Raw genomic sequence first — 21,512 nt, forward strand, 5'->3', positions numbered from 1 at the left:
ATAATTACGTTATATTCTTAACGTTCTTCTCCTACATCCTACTGGCCTAATATCTGTTTATATTTTTTCATCATGAATTTACTGCTTGTATAACACCAGACATCTGACAAGGCTCAATATACTTTACAGGTTTATCTCATTCTTTTTTGTACCTAGAGTTTTTGCGATCAGACTAACCAGGATGAGATCTCTTTGTTTGGGACCAGATATGAGCAGCTGGCCTGTTGACTATACTCAAACATGTTTAATTTTCTCCTTTTTCATATGATGAAGTAATGCAACTGGATCAACGTGTTGTGACAACTTGTACATGTGGTTTTCTATTTTTAAGGGGACTTTATTTTAACCACTGAGCTCAAAATGGATCACAACTGGGATCATTTGTTAAAAGAGCTTTTTGAAGCGTGATCAGGCATGTATTCATGGATTATCATTATGTGGCTTTCCTTTTGATTTCATCCAGTTTAATGGAGGATTCCTTATAATAAGTGTTTTGTATTTAACTTGTGTTTGCAAGAAATAGAGGCAGGTTCCCAAAAGTGTCAATGTTTTTTAAATTAACTCCTTAACTTTTAGTTTCTTTTAACTTGTCTTGTTTGGTGTTTTCTGTCTGTAACTATGTGTTTCTTATATTGCTGCCTGTCTTGGCCAGGTCTCCCTTGAAAAAGAGATTTTTAATCTCAATGGGACTCACCTGGTTAAATAAAGGTTAAATAAAATTAAAAAAAATAGCTGCCTATTTTGCACTCTATATTTTTAAAGCCCTTGACGGAAGGGCACCACCAGGAGTGGAGCCTGCGGCTTAATTTGACTCAACACGGGAAACCTCACCCGGCCCGGACACGGAAAGGATTGACAGATTGATAGCTCTTTCTCTTTTGCAAATGAGCTTCGGTTATAAATGCATCTGATTTGTCTTCCTTCCGCGCACAGTGATTTAGCGAAAGTGAAGTTGTCTGTGGTGAATCATTCTCTGCAGGCCTGGATCACCTTCTCTGCATGGAAGCCATTAATAAAAGCCAATATCTGTCATTTAACTTTAAAAGACGCAGTGCAGGCTGACTGAGCACGCAGGAGACCCTGTTTCTGATGATGTCAACTGCTTGACAAAGAGGAGCAAGGTGCTACGGTGGCACAGGTTTGACACATTTACAGCCGTTGAAATCTACCATAATCCATCTTCCATCGGAAATAGACCACCGACATGTGTCAAGTAGCTTGCAGCTTGCTTACAGTATAACCACTGTGCTCAACAGTCTTGTGGTTGCTTCGCTACACACGAGTTTTGAGAAGGATCACGAGTAGCAACGAGCCGCGCTGTGGTAATATAACATTCACATGGTGCCTTACGGAAATGTCTGGTTCAATAAGGTGGTTTGTATAGTACATGTAGAGAGATGAAGAATGGAAGTATTTTAATAAGAAAGCTACTGTTGCAAAATTCCTACTTTTAAAGAAAAGCGTTACTTAACACATTACATTATATATGTCATGGCAGTGTGTAGCTTCTATTTTACACTTAACTGTGTTGTATATTTATCATAAGCTCAAACATCCATAAAATTAACCATAATTCATACTTAAAATATATGAGTTCAGCTCTTTCTAACCACTCGACTGGTCGTGCCCATAACCAAGTGCAAGCTGCAAACATCCATCGTCTGCGCCCACATTTGATGCCGTGAACCTCAATGCAGTGACTTTCTCTATGTGTGCTCTTACTCATATTTGCTTTCAATGGTGGTGTACTGACGGTTTTCTGGTATGAGATCATGGTTTGATAAGATCACACCATGCTGATCATGTTTCAGAAAGTATTCATACAGGTACCTGCCTGTGTTGAATCAGCCCACCTGTACAAAGGTACAAACAGTTTTGTTTTTCCTTTCTTTACTCACAACAATCCTTTCATTCGGGCTAATATCGAGAGTGCCAACAACCTCCACCCCTTTCAGCACCGCCCTTTCTGGGTTTGGCTATTACAGCTGGTCAGGATATGAAACGGGAAACTTCATTGTTCAGTGATTATCGACTTCCTCCTGCAGAATTTCCAGTAAGGTAAAAACACGGTTAACAGATGGGCTGTAATATTACTTTCCTTTATTGTAATGTTAAACAGCAATATTGATGCGGTAAGATAACGAACAGGCATTACAAGGGAGCAGCCGTAGAGTCGAGAACACATGCATGCTGTTCATGAACAACAGCTGTAATGCTGCTGCAGTGCTTCTGGCTCAACAATGTGCTGTCTGCTGCCTCCTACTGGCCATAAACAAGCATTGGACACAATAAACATGCAAGTCAATACAACTAGAGAAGTACAAGATTGAATGTGTGTCTGAGACAGTCTGAACAAAACTCACCATGGTTATGTAAATGTGGCATTGATTAAAGGGCTCTGTTACTGCATAGCAATATGCAGGTGTCTGTGTTGTGTCCACTCCCTGCCCATTGGTCAAAGACAAGCCAAAAGCTCTTGTTTCTATGCAGGCTACGCTTTATTGAACATATGCAAATAAGTACAGATGGAAAATAAAGTCAAAGCTTTTTAAAAACAGGCAAACAAACGAAGTCTCCCTTTCAGCAGTTAAATACAGTACAATTTGTGCAATACAGTCAAGTTACAGCACCGAGTACATCTTTCAAAGTCATTGGTGGAGTTCCAGTTAGTCGATTTTTCCCATCAATTCTACATTCCACAGTTTTGTTTAATGGAAACCGCTCTTATCTCAAGTGCTCTTGAAGTACTCAGAGTTGGCACCAATGTTGGTGAACAATTCATTGCTTCTGGAACAACGCTGGTCAGCAACCTCAAAACCCTTGTTTACGTCACTGACCCTTAATGGAACTTATCTTGTGTTCTCAGAGAAAGCAACACCAAATGTATAAAGAAACCATTGTATCAACAGCTGTGACACCATATTTTGGCTAAATACATACTACATCAAGCTGCTTAACCTTAGGAGTTAAGAATTACAGATAACTTAAGGTCAATTAAGTTTATCAGCTGATTATGTACTGCACATGAAATAGATGTACTTTGTTGTTTGGACCACACGCATGAAGTATCAGCAAAAGCATCACAGACCGAAGGCCATACTGAGTGAGGACAGACTACCTCATACTCAACAAGTACATTTAGTATAACTCATGTTTATTGTACATTTAAGCAATATTTACATACTTAAAACATCCCTTTGTGGCTTGCCATACATGTGTATTTCAAATTGCAATAATTTACACCATCTCTTCACTTTAGAAAGCAAAAGGAGAGAAGTTATAATTGAAGAATGCAACACAAGACTTGTAAATGTGAGTATGGGGTCATCACAGAAAACCAAACTTAAGTGGTGCAACACTTGGTGAATATTTTTTGTACTTCAGCTGGAGGCTGAAAAGTCACCCACTAGTCTTGAGTGCCTCCTAATACATAGAAGAACCATGTTGATATCTATCTGCTGCACGCAGATTAAATCAAGGCAAAACACACAGAGGAACAAGGAAGGGGAGATAAAGGGATGGAGTTTAAAGACAAGACAGATTTGTATTTAACCATCATAAATGGATACATGTGCAACCATAAGCAAAGCTTGTCCCAGATATCATCATCATCTTCATAAATAGTATATAAATGAGTGAATTGCTTGTAAGGGGTGAGAGGAAAGGAGATCTTCTTAGTAGGAGCGGATGGCAGGAGGGACAGTGGCACAGACCTGCTCGTCCAAAGAGTGGTCGATAACAGGGCGGTACTCCAGGGTCACCTGTGATGAGACAAGAACAATGGATAAATCACATATTACTGACTATTCAGGCCTGCAAAGTTAATAATGGTAACTACAGCAGCCTGCTGTAAGTGTTACAACACACACATTGAGTGGGATCGTACCTTTCCAGTCTTGGGGTCGACGTAGGACATAGTGTGCTTCCTCCAGTGCTGCTCGTAGGGCACCCTCTCCTGACTCTCCAGGGGCTTTGAGAAGTCAAACTCATCAAGACGGTCCTGGAATATATTAAAGAAAATCAATATCAGCTGCAATACAGAGTGAGAAGTTATGTACACAGTTATCCACGAACACAAAAAGAAATACAAAGTCAGTTCAGAAAAGAACAGATCAAGCGATGGAATGAATGTGCGGAGCAAACAGTGGGCGATTGATCTAAATCTAAGGTAAGCAGAGAATAACAGAAAGAAAAGGAGAACACTGACAGAATGGTGAAGCAGAGGAAAAATCACTGCAAAAACAAAGCAATGGATAAAGAAACCGCATATACACAGAGTACAAAGTGTGGTCCAACTGACCTTGAAGTCCTCTCTGGCGTGGGCTCCGCGGCTCTCCTTTCTCTGCTCAGCAGAGTGGATGGTCTGGACGGCGTTCAGCATCAGATTCTGCAGCTCCAAACTTTCCACCAGGTCTGTGTTCCACACAATGCCTGGAAGAGAGAGAGAGGGGAAGTCATTTTATCACTTACAATGCTTCACAGAGTAATACTGCAGGAGACCTTTTGGTTCCGACCTACAAGGCTTCGCAGCTTCTAAATGACTCAATCACCGCATGTCCGTCATCATTTAGAAGTATTTTTCAACCGCTTGGCTTTTGAGTACTTTGCAAACTATAGTTTCATAATTTTGTTACAAAGGTAATGCACAGCACATTTGCAACACAAACCTAGATCTTCAAGAAATGCATTGTTTTTGTGAAGCGTGTTGGAATCAAGTCCGTCCCTGTAGGCGTCCATTGAGCTTGAACAAATGACCTAAAGCCATGATGAATAATACTAGGACACCTCTTTGCAGAAAGATGCAGAAGGAACTGTAAACAGACAGTCACAGACAGTGGGGCATTACCTCTGTCAAAGGTCTTGATGTCATCCATGGTCTGGTAAATGGCGTCCATCTTGTCGCATCCCTCCTTCAGAACAGAGCCGGTACGGAACACTGCAGCATGGGCCTGCATAGTCTGTAAGGGAAGAAGAGATGGATGATTTAAGTTTGTCTATAGAAGTGTCTGCAGGGCTCAGTGAAAGAAACACAGCGTCTAACGTACAGTGACTTAATCTGTGCTTTTGATCAGGTGTACCTACACTTTTGTCAAACACATTTCCAAATAATGTCTCTAATGTTAGCGACCTCATTTTGTTTGTGTGCATGTTTTGTGTGTACCTTCTGCATGTTGAGCCTGATCTCGGACGTTCTCATGCTTCCATTAGCAAACCTCAGCTTGTCCAGGTTGGCCACAGACTCCTCTCCTGCACTGGGCATCAGAGGGGACAGTTTCTCTCCTGAAGAGGAAACAACAACACCACCAGAGTGAGCATGTGGTAATGTGTACTACTGATGTCAGATATCCTGTTCGTAAAGCTCTCAAATGTTGACAAAGTAGTGGTGATATTTGATATCTAATATTTATCCATTTTGATTGATACAGACATTGTAGTGTCAAATATGGAAAAAAAAACAAATCAAAGCAGAACTAAAGAGACTCTTCATTCTAATTAAACTAATGAACAGAGGTCATCACCAGGTTTGTGCTCCTCCGCGATGGTGAGGGCGCAGGCTCTGCCGAACACCACCAGGTCAAGCAGAGAGTTAGCACCCAGCCGGTTTGCACCGTGGACACTGGCACATGCCGCCTCGCCGCAGGCATATAGTCCAGGAACTACCTTGTCGCTTCCGTCGGTATGAGTAATCACCTGTTAGGGAAAAAAAACAAAGGCGTGTCACTTTGTCGGTGAAGTACTTAAAAGAGAGTGAGGAGGAGATGTGTGTGGATCTACGCGACTGTGTGGACCGACCTGTCCCCTGTAGTTGGTGGGTACTCCCCCCATGTTGTAATGAACGGTGGGCAGGACAGGGATGGGTTCTTTAGTGACGTCGACTCCAGCAAAGATCATGGCTGTCTCTGAGATACCAGGCAGCCTTGTGGCCAGCTGCTGGGGAGGCAGGTGGTGAAGCTGAAGGTGCACGTGGTCCTTATCTGGACCAACACCCCTGAGGGAACAAAGACAAACAGGAATAAAGATACGATGTAAGTGTGTGCAAGGATTAACACTTTTTTACATGCAGTTATATCTCACACACGTATATATTTTGTCCTTACCGGCCCTCTCTGATCTCAATGGTTATGGAGCGGGACACCACGTCTCTGGAGGCCAGGTCTTTGGCATTGGGTGCGTAGCGCTCCATGAAGCGCTCTCCCTCACTGTTGATCAGGATCCCTCCCTCACCACGGCAACCCTCTGTGATGAGACAACCAGCTCCGTAGATCCCTGTAAAGGTTCACGTGTTAAAAAAGGGACACAGTTCAGTTATTCTTTGTGAATATGAATATTGCAGTCTCAAAATAGCCGTGTTGTAGTCAGATAACTTTGAGCTTAATCCTGGGTTTTTAGTACAACAATTGTGTTTTATGTTCGATACCTTATTCCTTCGTTTGTGTTGATGAACACAAACAAAGAATATTTTAATAGTAAACTAGTAAAAAGCAGTTATCTTTGCAATGAAAATACTTCATAGTAATAACGTCATCCTCAGTATGATTGATGTCATAGATTTGAACCACATTGCAACTACAAAGAAGCATAAAGTCAACATTGTGAACATAAAATCCTCAAAACTTTATTGTTATGAAACAATAAAAGTGCACTAAAATGTGCACGTTATTTACTTAACAGTGATATGGATATTTTAGTGCTGGGCAAGTTAACACGTTATTATCGCGTTAACGCATTCATTAATTAACGCCGACAATTATTTTATAATGTGTTAACGCATTTTTTTATTTTTATTTTGGAAGTCTGTTGCTCACTGGCAGCGGTGGAGGAATGGAGACTACTGGACATCGCTGCGGTAAAGTCAGCAGACACTCAGATCTCCGTGGTCAACTCAGCAGACACTTACATTTTAGTGCACCTATATGCTGAAATTCACAGTAAACGCATTTAAACAGCACAGATCGGGAGCGAGCGAAGGACTTTGAAAGCTAGCGGAAAGATTAACGTGAGACAACATCCGGTTTCTTCAGACGAACATCCGGTCTTCAGAATAAGATGCCAACAAAGTATGAATTATATTCACATTAAGTATAAAACATGCTGCATCTCGTGAGTTAAAGGGAAAATACACCTAAATTGTGGGTAAAGTGTCTATTCTTTGATCGCTGGGTAACCATCATTACCTCGGAGTTACAGCATTATATTGATGAACAGTAGAGCTGCATTCACATGCTCTGAGTGTCATGAAGACACAAGACACACATTTTTGCTGAGACGTGCTGAAACATTTTATTCCTGTTGCACAGCAGTGGAACGTTTCACACTGAGTCAGCACACTGAGCACAGGTAGTGAAGAGATAGAACTGCTGTTAAAAAGCACCTGATGTGTTTAAAGTGTTTACAAACCAAATGTTATTGCCCTATTGTTCATAGAGCAGTACTTTTAAAATAAAAGTGCGCAATACACTACTTTTGAATTCATTATTGAACTTTGCCATAACAATGCGATTAATCGCAAAAAATCCATGCGATTAATTGCGATAAAAAATTTTAATCGTTGCCCAGCACTAATATTTACATTACATTTTTTTAACCTCAAATTGTATTTAGTGCTCAAATTCATTCAGTGCATTAGTTTAAAAAATAAAAGGAATCAAGATCTTTCTAATATAAAACTCTTGACTTCCTGACAGCATTTTACACAATCCCTTCAGCTACTACTTCTTAAGCTGTTTTTTATTGTTTTATTATGTTCTACAACAAAAAACATTTGGATATTATGATTTTGGCTCTCGTTGTCGTTCAGTGTTGTGTACTCACATTAAAGTGTCAGTTTTATGGGCTGACTAATGAGAAAGTCGTAATCGTTCTGATGGCATACTCCAGTCTCCACAGTCAAAGGATTTTATGGATCCCTTCGATATTCAAACTGTATAAAGAAGGTATGCTGCAAAGTTGGTGCATCACATATAAAAAGTTGAGAAAACTCTGCAGTGGCTGAGCCTTGTGATTCCTCCTACAGGCCACATCACAGGGTGACTGAGGAGTCTGGTGTCAAATGTCCAGCAGGAACAAAAATAAAGACGACCACATGTCTTTATTTAACAGCAACCTGTTTTTGGATCTCAATGTAAACAGAGAGGCCTGAACAGACTCATGGATCAGCCCAGAATTAGGGAGCTGAAATAAATGTATGCCAGACCGACTCATTAACTTAAAAGTCCTCCGAGTGTAAATAAACAAGATACGTTACTGTCCCATATAGTAAATGGGACAACGGGCATTGAATTAATGCACTAACAAGTTGTCCAAGCATTACACCAGAGGTAATTAGTCCATACACCTCTCAGTGTCTCTTAATATGTCTGTGGTAAAATTAAAACGCAAAGAGGAACGGAGAATGATAATAACTGCCAAACAGACTGAGAATGAAACACAGTTGACACTATTAGTCTCAACACCCCTTTACAGCGTGACAATAAAATAACGGACATTGAACGTTCATTGATAGAATACATTTACTAGTTGACATTGCTATAAATTATATAGACATGTCCGTTAAGTATGTATGTATAGCTGCTGGTATGCAGCCTTTCAAAATAAGATTCTGCTTTTACTTTGCTGCCTTCACGCGTCAGTACGACAATTTTACGACTTGGGTTTAATAAGTAAATTTTTCTTACCAGTGGGATGGAACTGTACAAACTCCAAATCCTGGCAGGGCAGGCCAGCTCTGGTCACCATTGCATTTCCATCTCCTGTACTAGTGTGGGCGGATGTGCAGCTGAAATAGGTTCTTCCATAACCCCTGGAAGGAAAGATATAACTCATTTCATACACTTTTGTGCTTTGTCTCATATTGACTCTCAAACTATGGCAGTTCATTGAAGTAAGGGTGAAGACAAAGGGTGTGTACTTTTTTTTTTTTTTTTTTGCCAACAGTGAATGGTATACCTACCCAGTAGCAATGACAGTATTCTGGGATCTGAAGCGGTGAATAGATCCGTCCTCCATGCAGAGAGCAATCACTCCTTTACACTCTCCATTTTCCATCAGCAGGTCCAGGGCAAAGTACTCCACAAAGTAATTGGTGTCGTAACGAAGCGACTGAACAGAAGACAGAGGGTTAAAGGGTAATTCGTGGTACTTTATGTATGAGCCAAGTAGAAGAAATGATGGAGAAGGTGTGTTGACTTACCCGTCCATAAAGTGTATGCAGTAGGGAGTGTCCTGTCCTGTCTGCGACACAGCAGCAGCGGTGGGCCTGGCCTCCTTTTCCATACTTGAGACTCTGACCCCCAAAAGCCCTCTGGTAGATCTTCCCATCCTCAGTGCGGCTGAACGGCATGCCAAAGTTCTCCAGCTGGAAAAGAGCAGCAAGTTGTTGAGATTTGGAAAGAGCCTTTGTGATGGTGCGACACCAGAATGAAAATTAGTTCTCTTAATTTTTTTTTAAACAGCTCATACAAACTGTAACGGTCCATGTATTTGTTCCTGTTATGTATCGCCCAGTGACTTATGTGTATCGTTTCACCCCGAACACATATACGTCTACACAGTGTTAAGTCAAATAGATGGTTTATTGTTTGCATTTGTTTTCTGTTTGCTTTCTTAACCCACCTCTTAATTTTTAGATGCAGCTTTAACATGTTAACTATTACAAAGATATATCCATATCTTACGAAACACAATCTCATACTCTGGACTGAGAAGTACTCTTGTGTGCAAACATTTTTTCCCCAAATTGAATGCTGTATATTGTAATTTAATGACTTACAATCTTTTTTAGTGCCAAAAAGCCAGTGAACATAACCACTGATGTGCGTGTGAGACCTTACCTCCACTACGGCTGCAGGTGCCTGCTCGGTCATGTAGTGAATAGCGTCTTGGTCTCCCAGCCAATCGGATCCCTTCACTGTGTCGTAGAAATGCCACCTCCAGTCATCCTCCTCCATGTTCCCCAGAGCTGCATTGATCCCACCCTGTGAATCAGGTTAATATTCAATAAATTAATACAATTGATTATGAAGCTTTGAATTTACATAATACATCTGTATTGTAGGTTTGCTAAAGCCCCGTCTAATCAATGCAGAACGTGAGCTATTATACCTGCGCAGCGACAGTGTGGGACCTGGTGGGGAAGAGCTTGGTGACGCATGCAGTGTTGAAGCCAGCCTCGGACAGGCCGAAAGCTGCCCTAAGGCCTGCTCCTCCAGCTCCTACCACCACAGCATCAAACTCATGATCCACAACTGGGTACTGAGTAGAGATCTGAAAACAATGAAGGAGAGAAGTTACTAAAAAACATCCAATTAAGTAACAGCCACTTGCTTGTGCATATTGGAAATCCCTGTAGTCAGAGTGTTTTAATTATGCTTAGTTCAAGATCAGTTTGAGGCCATTATTGTTTATATCAACAAATTTTAATAACTTTGATATCGACATCCAATGAGCAAAATAAATCTGGACAGAAGATTTTGAAGAAAAAATACAATACTGTACCCTATCATGCATCCACACGAATGACCCTATTAAATGTTAATCTTACACAAAAAGAGCAAACATAACTCACATTATCTGATACTTTGGCACTTGTCTTCTTGCCATAGAAGTGAAAGTTTCTAGATCCCTGAACTGCAGCAGCAGCAGCAGCAGGGACCTGGCACAAAAGAAAACAATTGATATTAATGGAGAAACCAAACAAGAGAACTATTGCCACGTTGATCATCCTAATGGCTGCTTGCCTATGGAAAACACACTCTTCTGATAAGCATGTTATGCTATGTTTATTCCCATATTAAAAGAAAGCTTTCAATGTATATCACTTGTAACACTTGTATAACAGTCGCTACTATGCTGTAGCATTAATATCCGTCATCATTTAGCACTTAAATCTAGCGCACTTTGTAACTAATGGACGTTTTTACTTAACTATGGTCTGATCATTGTCAGATTATTTTAGTGTAGAGTTGCCTTTGCAGAGATTTGCATTGCATCCTTTAACAAATGGCTAGCTAACGCACAGCGGCTACAACCACAAGGGCAACGGAAGGGACTTTCATAACTATGTTGGAATACCACGAGTATCTTGACAGTTTTCTGAAAACATTACTTTCTATGTATGAAGAGGAACAAATAGAGATGGCACAGCTACATATAACAAGTAGTTGAACTAGCATGATAGCTTTTCTTCGTGGTGTCACATTGAAACACCCTAAGCTACATAACGTGGGTTACGCAAATCGAAATCTGTGGGTTACGAAAGCTGTGCGGAATAATTCCCCCTTTCAGCGAAAAAAATTAGACAATCAACACACAAAACCAGATCACATATAGATATATGAAAGACTTAGTATCCAACTACTAATACTCACGGCTTTTGTTTTAGAGAGCACCCTCTTGGAGAGGAGTCGGGAAGCAACGCCTACACTCGCCATGTTGTCAGTTGAAGGAGCGATTCTGAGCCACGGTGGAGGATGAGATTTTCCGTAGCAATGGGACAAACCATTCTCCGAGAACGGGGATGACACTCATGTCACACCTAATGGGTATTCCTTAAAACCCTTATTAACGCGATTAAACTGGGAAAACAGTATTATTATTTGTAGAATGCATTCAGATAAATACACACAACATTTTATTATAACACATAATGGGGTCTTAATACAAGTGACATTCCATGAAACACCCCCAGTCGGTAAAAAATGGACTGCTGCAGCGTAATGTTGTGTAAGCAGGCAGGGTGTGCAGGAACAAATGTATAAGTGACCTAGACGTTTCATTCAAGGTGAGACACAGCATCATATATTGAACGGACGTAAGCAGACTTGCAGTCGGACTTACACAACTCTTATGTCCCGTGTTATGTTCATGTATTAAATACTGTAGTGAGCATAAGCCAGCGAGCTAAACGCTAGCTAGCATGTTAGCTCATAGCTAGCCTTGTTTATGGTTAGCAGGAATGTCAAACTTCCAGTCATGACAGACCGGTGTTGTTTTTGCTGCCTGACGCGGTGTTTTAGTGAAACAAATTCAATGGATACTCGGACCTTCAGTGTTTATTGAAACATGACACTTTGCAATTAAGTTTAATTAATTAATTTAAATGAAGTGTCTGGTTATGTCTATGGCTTAGCCACCTCATAACTGTGTTGCTTCTGACACTTAGCTGCTGTCAGTGATAAACACCATTACTCTTCAGATTGTGTTGCAAAATGTAAAAAAATGTCATATTGTAAATTCAAAAGGAGTCCGTTATTACTGATGTGTTTGTCTCCCTGTGTGTTTGTGTGACAGCAGTCTCCATGAACAACTTGAATGACCCCCCCAGATGGAACATCCAACCAGATCCCAGAGGACGGGGGGCGGGGGCCGGTGATGGTAACCAATGGAACTACGCCCTGCTGGTCCCGATGCTGGGACTGGCTGCATTTCGTAAGTTACACAAAGGCCTATGTAGACTGTGTCTGAGGTTAAGTAACAGACATAGGAGGACATGTGAGCCATTGCATGTATAGTGTCTGTGCTCCTGCAAAGCTGGTTGAGTTTGTGTGAGGTACACACTTTACCTCTGAAATGTGCAGAGGGTTTTTCTTTGCTTTAATTTGTCAAATTAGTGCCTAACTCTCTGGGAAGTGTACAGTCTTATATACATGTACAATATGCATCTTCACTGGGTCTCATTTCTTTTGAGATTGTCAAATGACAAAGGTAGACATAATAAGAAAACATGTAATAACCCATCTTCCGATGGGATATTACCACCTGCCTGTGACTGGGTTGGGCATTATGACAAAAAATTACCTAAGCATATAATAATAATATGTATGCGTTACTGAGACCAACCTTTTCAAGCGGTCTCAGTTCACATTGTTGATCTGAACCAGGGTTTGATATTGCCCACCAGCCCAAACAAACTGGACTATCCAATGAAAAGCTGCAGGGTTTGTTTAAACGGACCAAACAGGTTAGCGTCCTAAATATCAAAAAATATATCTCAAGTCCCACCGTGACCTCAGGTTGGATCTGGACCAGGGAGTCTGAGAGGGAGATCCGGAAGGTCAAAGACCAGTATGACAAGGACGTGTCCACACTAACAAGCGAGATGGAGGCACGATACCGGGACACACTGACAGAGAGGCGCAGGGCAGCGGCTATGCTAGAGCTGGAGCTAGAGAAGGAGAGACAGAGGGTCAAAGGTTACAAGCAGGCCTTGATCTCACAGAGCCAGCAGCTGATGGAAGAGCGGAAACGGTTGAATCAGGTAAAAATCTTGCCTTGCAATCCATTACTGCTATTGTGCATGTTTCCCTTCAAACCTGTAGCCCAAAATGCTGTCTTCTCCCTAATAAGGAGCGCCAGTCCTTGGAGGAAGAGAAGCAAAGGCAGGTAGCGTCCGGCGCTGCAGGGGCCGTGCTGCATCACGCTCTGGAACGAGAGAGCGACTGGCACCAGCGAGCCACCACGACTCTGAAGGAGCTAGAGGGTCAGCTTGTGGAGCGCCAGAATGCCTACTGTTCCCTCATCCAACCTCGAGATCAGCGGCTGGAGATGGAGAACAACATGCTGCTTAAGGTCGTCAAAGACCCCATCGGAGCGGAACTGGATCTAGAGTCCGACCTGAGGGATATTTTTAAGAGAGATAAGCACTGTGCGGACTTGCTGAACATGGACAAGAGGAAGAATGGAAGCCTCATGTGGGTGTACCTAAAGTACTGGCAGCTGCAGGTCACGGTCCAGAAACACAAGAAAGCTGAAGAGGCTGTATTTGGAGGAACATTCCAGTCTCAAACAAAGTGACAAACCTTGTGTTTTTCATTTGACTTTGAAAAATGTTGGATCAGAAATGGAAATGCATGTATTTTTGGTTTAATTATCTTTATGTTATTGGGATGTTATGGATACACACAAGAGGTAACCCCAATAAGATAATGTCCAACATCTGGAAGTTCCTCCATTCATCTCAGTGTAAAGAAGGGGTGTTAAGTCAGGTTTTGAGCATGCAGAAATATTACTATTACTTCAGAATCCCCAGTTAAAGCTGGGGTTGGTAATCTTGAGATACTAGCAAGAGTACGCTGGATTTAAAATATTATCCAGCTGAAAAATACAGCCCAGTGTTGCCAACTTTTTTTCAAATAAGAGTTGCTAGCAGCACTAGCTCCAAAACTTGCTAAATTTAGCAAGAAAGTTGCTGAGTCTGCAACACTGACAGTCCGTCCCTTCAGGCCTCCCACCAAAGCCACTCCCCTCAAAAACATCCATATGAACATGAACAACAAACATGGCTATCTTTAGTGCTCAACCTTGCAGCTTGTGAAAGACTCTGGTGACGAGCAATGGGTGCACGCAGGCAGGCAGGTGGCCCCCCACAGATACCAGATTTTCTTTTCTTCTTTGTCAGATCATTTAATTCATTGATTGCTGTCGGGATGTAATGAGAATTTCAACAAAAATAATCAAAAATCTTTCTGAAGAAGATTACCAACCCTGCCTTTAAACTCTCATTAGCTTTAAATTAACTGTGTGATTAAATGTGTAATGATGAAAATGCACATGGATCGTTCAGGTGATATCCATATTGGACGCACAACTGATGTTAAATACATGTTTTCCATCAAGCCCTTTGGATTTTTATTGTTAGAACATGTCTATTTAACTCACATTCTCTTGAGTGCCATGAATTACTGCTAAGTGCATATTTTGTCGGTCTGGAAAATGTATGTTTGTCAACCTCGGGTATGACTTTAGAGTTCCCATTAACTGTTCCCCATGTGATGTGATATTACACGTCCCTTTGTTGCTGTAAGTTTCTTCAGGAAGGAAATGAATCACAATGAAAACTACTGTGTTGAACAAAACAACCAGCAATCCTTAACAAGAACATTATTTTGATGGAAATATTATTGTAGTCTTTCTCTGTAGTGTGTTGACACCATGCTTTAATACATCAATGGACTATTGGAGGTATTAGTCTTGATATCTGTGGGACTTCCAGGTTTTCCTTTGATTGTGTTACATCTCTCGTTACACTCTGTAGTGTGTTACCATTTATGATACATGATCCGAAGCTAATAGAGTAGTGTCTCTGATCACTGGTTTTAAATATCTAGTCTTCAATGCAGGTTTGTGGGAGCTTTTTAACTATCAGGGAGACTGGACACTGAAGGTGCCTGTGAGTCTAAATAAGGGAATAGAGCACAAAGTAGTGCTCAGTACTGCAATGCTTTACCACAATACTGCTCTGAAAAGTAGTCAAATAGCACCCTTTTACTTCACACTTCACCACTGTATTGAAAGGATAAACTAAAGCTGTAGTTTGTTCTATACGCCTACCAAGCTTCTCTATGCTGTTGTGTTTTTATTTGGACTATAACTTGGTGATCAAGTGCTGGATATGATGCCATGAATTGAAATGTACTGACTCTAATCACTCTGTGAAATCATCCTAATAAATTCCTGGTTTAAGAACTTAATTTTGTGTTTTTGTTTTCTCATAACAATCTCCATTTAGCAAAGTATAGTATCAGGTACTGTTACGATGCCATTGTCTTACCACAGGGGGGTGCTGCCGCTGTGTTTGTATCCTGAAGAATGAGCATTTATTGTGGAAGCTCATGATGAAAAAAACCAGTATGCAACAGGAATACATGGCAATAATTGGTGCACTCATCTTGTCTATAGTCCCAACCTTATCATAGCCAATGTAGGTAAAGGTATTTGTCGTATTTTCTCTAGCAGGACAGTTTTATTAACTTTAATGTCATGTAAGCCAGTAAAATGAGGTTCCAGACACTGTTTCATGAAGCTTTGTTAGGCATGGAAATCACTGACAGTGATGAACGTAGTCTACAAGCGTGAAGAATCTGTGTCAGAATATGTTCATGTCTTCAGTACAGTATCATTGCATTTGTTTTGAAAAGTGTAGCACATGATTCATCAATTCAGCATGATTCCAACTTTTTCAATGAAATAATTTGCTAATTGAATTATGAGAACATCTTTTATTTTAAGTCTAGGTCTTTTGTTTGGATGATACTAAAAACATCATGTTTCCTAGATATGTTTTACTTACATAGAAACAGTACTCGTGCAGCATATCATCAGGAGGTACTTTTTTGTTCAAATGTCTCAGTTAAAATAGTTAAGACAATGTACAACTTTCTTTTTTTAATATCGATGAGTAAATCACGGCAACAAAGGCCACACCATACTTTCTGAACTTTGAAATACGTTGGAGCTCCTTGCTTCACTCCCTCCTCTGCACCCGATGAGAGATTTCTCTCGGTGAGATCATCAGACTCGAGGCTCTGAAGTTCACTCTCAGTGGTTTGCTGAGGTCCTGAGTTATGGCTGTCACTTCCTGTTTACCCACTCCATTATTCCCCTCCCCTTGTATGACTGGCTTTTTGCCCCCGAAGGTGGATGTAGCATGATGTTTTTGGCTGGTGTTGAAGAAGGGCAGCTGGTGCTCTGCCGCGACTCTGCTGTTGCTGCTCAGCCTCAGTGTCCGGCTGGGACTCCTCTCCACCATGAAGTCGGTCACCTGTTGCTGCTTGTAACTCTCTCTACGAATGCTGTCCGTCTCTGACAGAGTGAGCCTGGAACACGTTACACACACACCGGACAAAAGATTTCTTTATCCTGTCTAGAAGACGATTGCTGCTTCACTGCTCTTTGTTTCTTGACACTTTGAAGCTGGTCACATTTTTGACCACACCACATGACATGTTACGGGTGTTTTCCTTTAGGCAACATACCTGCAGTGACACCACTGATCAAGATGAGGTCATGAACTGCAACTTGACTTAGAGTTTCAACCCAAACAATGCTGTGCAGCAGCAGTTTTCAGACCAACAATGTGCACGTCACTGTGGATTTTATGCTCTAAGTCAAAATACAGCGTACATGTTACGTGTTTACCATAAAAGTATAATGAGTACACGTCCTGCTCTGTTGTCCTTGAGCCTCTATCCTGCTTATCACAACATACTGAGCACTACGCCACATGAATCTAGAAATACTTAACAAAGTTCACATAAAAAAATAAGTAAAACACAACGTGTATGCAGTGATTCATACAAAACTTAATCTAGAATAAAGCTGAATCTCAACCACCTACTTGTATTGTGGCCTCGTTTCAAGGACCAGGCTCAGCCAGCATTGTTGGTAGCTCTCCTTCCTCCACTGGTTTTCCTCCTGCAGATCACAGTAGGAGTTCACCAGGTAGCAGCCTCCTCTGCTCACACAGTGCATGGTGTGATGGTGTTGAGAGCGTAAATGTCAGTAAGCGAGCGTGTGCCAAGACGAACGTCCACTTTCACTCCTGTCCGACTTGACTAAAGAGAAACGGATACAGAAAGCGATCAAATCATTTGTCATCATCGATGTGTGTATCTCTGTGTGTACCAAGTAGTCTGAGACGTGAGTGTGTTTGGCAACGTCTTATATACCCAGCCTTGTTGCTATTTTTGCTCCTCTGCATCACTTTGTCGTGAATGTCATCACTCCAGGCATCCTGAAGCTTGGTTTTCATGTGAAAATGAGCGTTGGCTCTTTCCATGACATGAGGCAACCAGATGAAATCCCCACTAATTTTGTTTACGTAACTCATTTGTGCTGTATCATGTGCCTGTTGATAAAAAGATAAATCGCTTTCCGGAGTGAACCTTATAATTCTATGTATTGTGGTCTGGGTTTGATTATGGAAATGTGTTTGCATCCATACTATAAGTGGATGTGCATGTTGACAGAAGTGTGAAATTACTAATCTACTTAAATTACATGGATTTAGGGTTTATCCTAAAAAAAAGTATCCTCTGACTCCTCGAATGTCTCTCACATAGACCACATGTCTGCAGGAAGGAAACAGCTGAGGGCAATCAGATCACTCACTGACAGTCATAATCCAACTCATTAATCCACAGCTACATCTGCTCCTGCCAAAGTCATGCAACCGACGGCAAAATCCCTGCTTGTGACTAAGTTTTAGAAACATTCTCTGGCACCACAGAGACTGTGCATTTGATTTGTGAACGGTTTACTCTCAGCTGTATCTCTCATACTCTCTGTGAATGTGGAATAATGAGTTGTAATGATTAGACTTTCTACAGATGTGCTACCGGTGTGTCTTTTTATGTCACTTGTAATGGATGGATGTGACAAAAAGTTTGGGAGGCAAGTAAAAGACCTTGCTGGACTTCTGTATGTGTAACTACTGATAAAGCAATTCAATTCCACACTTCATTTCTGACCTTTTACTTACTTAATGATTTGTTGTAGTTCACAGCTCTAAAGCTCATTTGAAGATGTGACTCTCTTTAAACCTTGATTACTCCGTCTCTTTGGAGGACGCTGGCAACGCAAGTTTCCTCAAAGCTGAGGGTGAAACTGAATCAGAGCGTGTGTGATGGTGTGACTGAGGCCCTGGAAGGTATGCTGGACTCATCCCAGCAAAAACAGTCTGTTCCCGACACACAAGAACCAGCACTTCATGACTTGAGTTTGATGCTGAATCGTGACGAATAGACGTTGCTGTGGCTACACAAACATTCATAAACAAAAACAGGAATCTCTTCATGTTCAGAAGTGGCAGTTAGTTTTCGACCATCAGCAGGCAATTCTACAGCCCAGTCATTTAATGTAGAATATTTGATATGAATGAATGTTATTTAATACGAGCAGTAATGTTGCGCCACTAGTAGTCATATACCGTACATGTTTGTCATGTATCCGTTGCAGATTTTTAATTAAATGTTAGACGTCACATGCCATGTGGTTTCTTCATCCCTGACTAAGATAAAAAAAACACTAATGAACAGCTTTAGCCTATTTTCATCCATTTAAAGGTTGAAATTGAGCCGCATAATTCAGGTTTAATCAGAATAATAAAATCTTAGAGGATGCTTAAACTCTTTATCCGTTTATTACACTAATAACATCAGAGCACAGTTCATAAATATATATATTTAGCTGTTTCTTATTGTATCATGAAGTGGAAGCTCATTGCCCTGTACATTGCATGGTCTCACTTATTTTTAAACGGTGAATGAAGTAGATACACAATATTTATTTTTCAAATAATGGATTTATTGTCAACCAAATTTACAGTAAATTTCTCTCAGTCAGAAATATGAGTTGAAACAATAACAAAACTTTGAGGCTATGCGAGCCCCAAACCAACACATCATTGATATAGTACAGTATGTTCACAGATAACATGTCTGACGTGGCAGTATTTATCAAGGCTCCGGGTGTCAGTGCTGATCAAACAGTTTGCTTTATGGAAACAAAACTGACACAACAGCCTCCTTCATTAACTGAATAACAGACTGGACAAAATATGCTGTTTTCTACATCATATAAAGAATCAGTGTGTGTGTGTGTGTGTGTGTGTGTGTGTGACTTGTGTCAAACTCAAGCTATGTATCACACACAGCAATAATATCTCAGCATCATTAGCTGAACCAGGCGGGCCTCTTCCTGCCCCTCTCCACAATCCTCTTGTCTTTGTCCAGCTCACTTGGTGTTTCGCCCTCATACAGGACGATGGTCTCCACGGTCGGGGCCCCCAGCGGGCCACCTTCCATCGCTTTCATCTGTTGACGAATAAGAGCCGTCTCCTTGCACACTTTAGCATAACAGAAGCCACACATGATGTGTTTCTGCTTCAAGTGGCCACACTCTGGACACGGCTCGATGTTGTTCTGCGAGAGGGAGACAGAGAAACTGTGGGTGAAACAATGTTATGCAAAGACTGTTTCTAAACTAATTCTCACATATCTATGACATTTTAAAGTAACTGCTATTTATTGTTACTTATTGGCCAACATATAAACCAATGTTGATCTATGTGTGATCAGCTAAGGAGCAGCCGGTAATACCGGCATGCCATTAAACGGTTCGGAGACATTTTTTCCTTCCCTGTATTGAATAAGAATGAAATAACATTTAAGTCTTTAAATAATCTGTTGTGTGTATGCATGTCAAAAGTAATTTGTTGACGCTGCATCTACCGACCTTTTATTGGAGTAAACATCTGATACATGATACAAACTAAATGCTATTGAGCTTAAATGTACAGGGGTGAGTTACAGCTGATATCCCCAAACCTTTTCTAATCACTCCCATTCAGTATAGATAGTAAGTAGCTCTCTAGGTAAGACAAAATAAAAAAATATATAGAGTTAGGTTTTTGGGGAAAAATTTGAGGATCCACAGTGTACCTTGACTTTTAGGAGATTGCTGTCAGCTCTCCTCCTGGTGCGGTTAATCTCTATGGTGCGCCTCTTCTTGGGTGCAGCCATCCACAGGATGCCGTCTAGGAGGCCGGGAGACTGCTCCGGGTTGTGCTGCTCCTCCATCTCATCCTCCCTGTCGGGCTGAGGCAGGAGGCTGGGGCCATTCACTGCCAGAGCTGGAGCTGCACACAGGAAACACATAAATACCTGTTTTTAGCTGCAACCCAATGATGCAAATGTAGAGATTGTAGAGAGGAGGTAGTTTAGATGTTTATGATGTTTAGATGTTATGTAAAAATCACACTGAAATAAAAAGAAAAGGCGGTGAAATACAGTGTGTGTGAGGGTGTGTGTCTGTCTGTCAGTCAGTCAGGGACCGCTTGTCACCACAATCAGCAGTAACGTTAGATGACGTCCTGAGCTCCAGTCAGTAAACTCACCCAGTTGCGTGTCTAACGTCAGTCCGGCGACCTGCAGAAGTCTGCTTTCAATGTGTAGCAAAGAGCATCTGAGGCTGTTAACTAAAGCAGCTATATTCATCATGTTTGTTGTTAGCACGCTTCTTTTCCGTCCAACATGTCAAACAGCTCACGGTCACCGAGATCCAACACGTCATCAAACAGCGACAACAAACTGCACTTCTTCTGTTTAATTCCGGCAGGCAAGATTAATTCAGGCGTTTTACTGCCACCTAGCGGCCACATGTCTAACTTCACTCTTTAGTGTGCGTATTTACAGATGCTGCAAACCACACCGAGTCTGTCCCATATGAGATCTTATACTTTGTCATGATCGTCTGAACTACATATGAACTATAGTCTATTGTCCCTACATGTTATAGTTCCAAAGCGATGTTTTTAAAATATCTTGCCATATTATACTGTGATATCCATTGTAACATACAGTATTGCCTGTTAATCAATCTAATTGATTTACATTTTAGAATGTGTTTTAGGATGTAAAATAAAGTTGTTCAATAAATACATGTTTTAATAATAATTCAACATTTTTGTATTCTTTGATTTCAGATAATAATTTGATACAGTTGATATGGGACATAAAAAAAGATCTAGATTAATTGTAATTTCTCTTGTATTGTAACAACACCAGATTACTGGCACTGTCTATATATTGGTATCCTTTATTAATGATAATTATGAATAGTAAATATAGTTAATAAGCATTGGCTATCTTTGTCTATATGCTTCCTCAATTTATAAGGTGTTTAAATATCCCCCCACACACTCCGCAGTCCACGTGATGTGTGTTCAGATCTTAGGG

At 40.9% G+C, this 21,512-nt stretch overlaps 4 protein-coding genes across 5 annotated transcripts; 1 reads left to right on the forward strand and 3 right to left on the reverse strand.

The window, feature by feature from the left end:
- Positions 1-2,479: 2,479 nt before the first annotated feature.
- Positions 2,480-11,442, reverse strand: sdha (succinate dehydrogenase complex, subunit A, flavoprotein (Fp)). Its single transcript, XM_031876131.1, has 15 exons — positions 11,367-11,442; positions 10,565-10,651; positions 10,102-10,263; positions 9,831-9,974; positions 9,191-9,355; positions 8,951-9,099; positions 8,676-8,800; positions 6,099-6,267; positions 5,794-5,989; positions 5,520-5,691; positions 5,162-5,280; positions 4,847-4,958; positions 4,301-4,431; positions 3,887-4,000; positions 2,480-3,761 (listed from the first exon to the last, which is right to left on the reverse strand). Exons 1-15 carry the CDS (start codon positions 11,427-11,429, stop codon positions 3,675-3,677), a joined length of 1,995 nt encoding a protein of 664 aa, XP_031731991.1. The 5' UTR covers positions 11,430-11,442; the 3' UTR covers positions 2,480-3,674.
- A 254-nt stretch (positions 11,443-11,696) lies between these two features.
- Positions 11,697-15,467, forward strand: LOC116399143 (coiled-coil domain-containing protein 127). Of its 2 annotated transcripts, none has more exons than XM_031876064.1 (4): positions 11,697-11,779; positions 12,292-12,426; positions 13,011-13,255; positions 13,345-15,467. In XM_031876064.1, the coding sequence occupies exons 2-4, from the start codon at positions 12,297-12,299 to the stop codon at positions 13,789-13,791; spliced, it is 822 nt and encodes a 273-aa protein (XP_031731924.1). In that variant the 5' UTR covers positions 11,697-11,779; positions 12,292-12,296; the 3' UTR covers positions 13,792-15,467. The 2 variants fall into 2 exon arrangements, with proteins under 2 accessions (XP_031731924.1, XP_031731923.1); XM_031876063.1 differs by having other exon boundaries at positions 11,710-11,779; positions 12,289-12,426.
- A 508-nt stretch (positions 15,468-15,975) lies between these two features.
- LOC116399144 (telethonin) lies at positions 15,976-17,389 on the reverse strand. Its single transcript, XM_031876065.1, has 2 exons — positions 17,114-17,389; positions 15,976-16,592 (listed from the first exon to the last, which is right to left on the reverse strand). Exons 1-2 carry the CDS (start codon positions 17,245-17,247, stop codon positions 16,241-16,243), a joined length of 486 nt encoding a protein of 161 aa, XP_031731925.1. The 5' UTR covers positions 17,248-17,389; the 3' UTR covers positions 15,976-16,240.
- A 1,675-nt stretch (positions 17,390-19,064) lies between these two features.
- On the reverse strand, positions 19,065-20,836 carry mrpl32 (mitochondrial ribosomal protein L32). The gene is made up of 3 exons (XM_031876133.1): positions 20,672-20,836; positions 20,217-20,413; positions 19,065-19,697 (listed from the first exon to the last, which is right to left on the reverse strand). The coding sequence occupies exons 1-3, from the start codon at positions 20,772-20,774 to the stop codon at positions 19,449-19,451; spliced, it is 549 nt and encodes a 182-aa protein (XP_031731993.1). The 5' UTR covers positions 20,775-20,836; the 3' UTR covers positions 19,065-19,448.
- Between the last annotated feature and the right edge of the window lie 676 nt (positions 20,837-21,512).

This window comes from Anarrhichthys ocellatus, unplaced genomic scaffold (genome assembly GCF_004355925.1).
Source record: "Anarrhichthys ocellatus isolate YVR2014 unplaced genomic scaffold, GSC_Weel_1.0 scaffold103, whole genome shotgun sequence".
In the NCBI taxonomy this organism is placed as follows: Eukaryota; Metazoa; Chordata; class Actinopteri; order Perciformes; family Anarhichadidae; genus Anarrhichthys; species Anarrhichthys ocellatus.

What these genes read in the sequence shown, in the direction of transcription:
- LOC116399144 (XM_031876065.1), bottom strand. Translation starts at nt 17,247, where the DNA reads ATGCACTGTGTGAGCAGAGGAGGCTGCTACCTGGTGAACTCCTACTGT. An exon ending in GAAACGAGGCCACAATACAA is followed by an intron (nt 16,593 to 17,113) that starts GTAGGTGGTTGA and finishes AACGTGTTCCAG; the next exon opens with GCTCACTCTGTCAGAGACGG.
- sdha (XM_031876131.1), bottom strand. Translation starts at nt 11,429, where the DNA reads ATGGCGAGTGTAGGCGTTGCTTCCCGACTCCTCTCCAAGAGGGTGCTC. An exon ending in ATTGAGATCAGAGAGGGCCG is followed by an intron (nt 5,990 to 6,098) that starts GTAAGGACAAAA and finishes TTGTTCCCTCAG; the next exon opens with GGGTGTTGGTCCAGATAAGG. An exon ending in CCACCAACTACAGGGGACAG is followed by an intron (nt 5,692 to 5,793) that starts GTCGGTCCACAC and finishes TTTCCCTAACAG; the next exon opens with GTGATTACTCATACCGACGG.
- LOC116399143 (XM_031876064.1), top strand. Translation starts at nt 12,297, where the DNA reads ATGAACAACTTGAATGACCCCCCCAGATGGAACATCCAACCAGATCCC. An exon ending in GCTGGGACTGGCTGCATTTC is followed by an intron (nt 12,427 to 13,010) that starts GTAAGTTACACA and finishes CCGTGACCTCAG; the next exon opens with GTTGGATCTGGACCAGGGAG. An exon ending in AGCGGAAACGGTTGAATCAG is followed by an intron (nt 13,256 to 13,344) that starts GTAAAAATCTTG and finishes CTCCCTAATAAG; the next exon opens with GAGCGCCAGTCCTTGGAGGA.
- mrpl32 (XM_031876133.1), bottom strand. Translation starts at nt 20,774, where the DNA reads ATGATGAATATAGCTGCTTTAGTTAACAGCCTCAGATGCTCTTTGCTA. An exon ending in GACGTTAGACACGCAACTGG is followed by an intron (nt 20,414 to 20,671) that starts GTGAGTTTACTG and finishes TCCTGTGTGCAG; the next exon opens with CTCCAGCTCTGGCAGTGAAT. An exon ending in GCAATCTCCTAAAAGTCAAG is followed by an intron (nt 19,698 to 20,216) that starts GTACACTGTGGA and finishes TCCCTCTCGCAG; the next exon opens with AACAACATCGAGCCGTGTCC.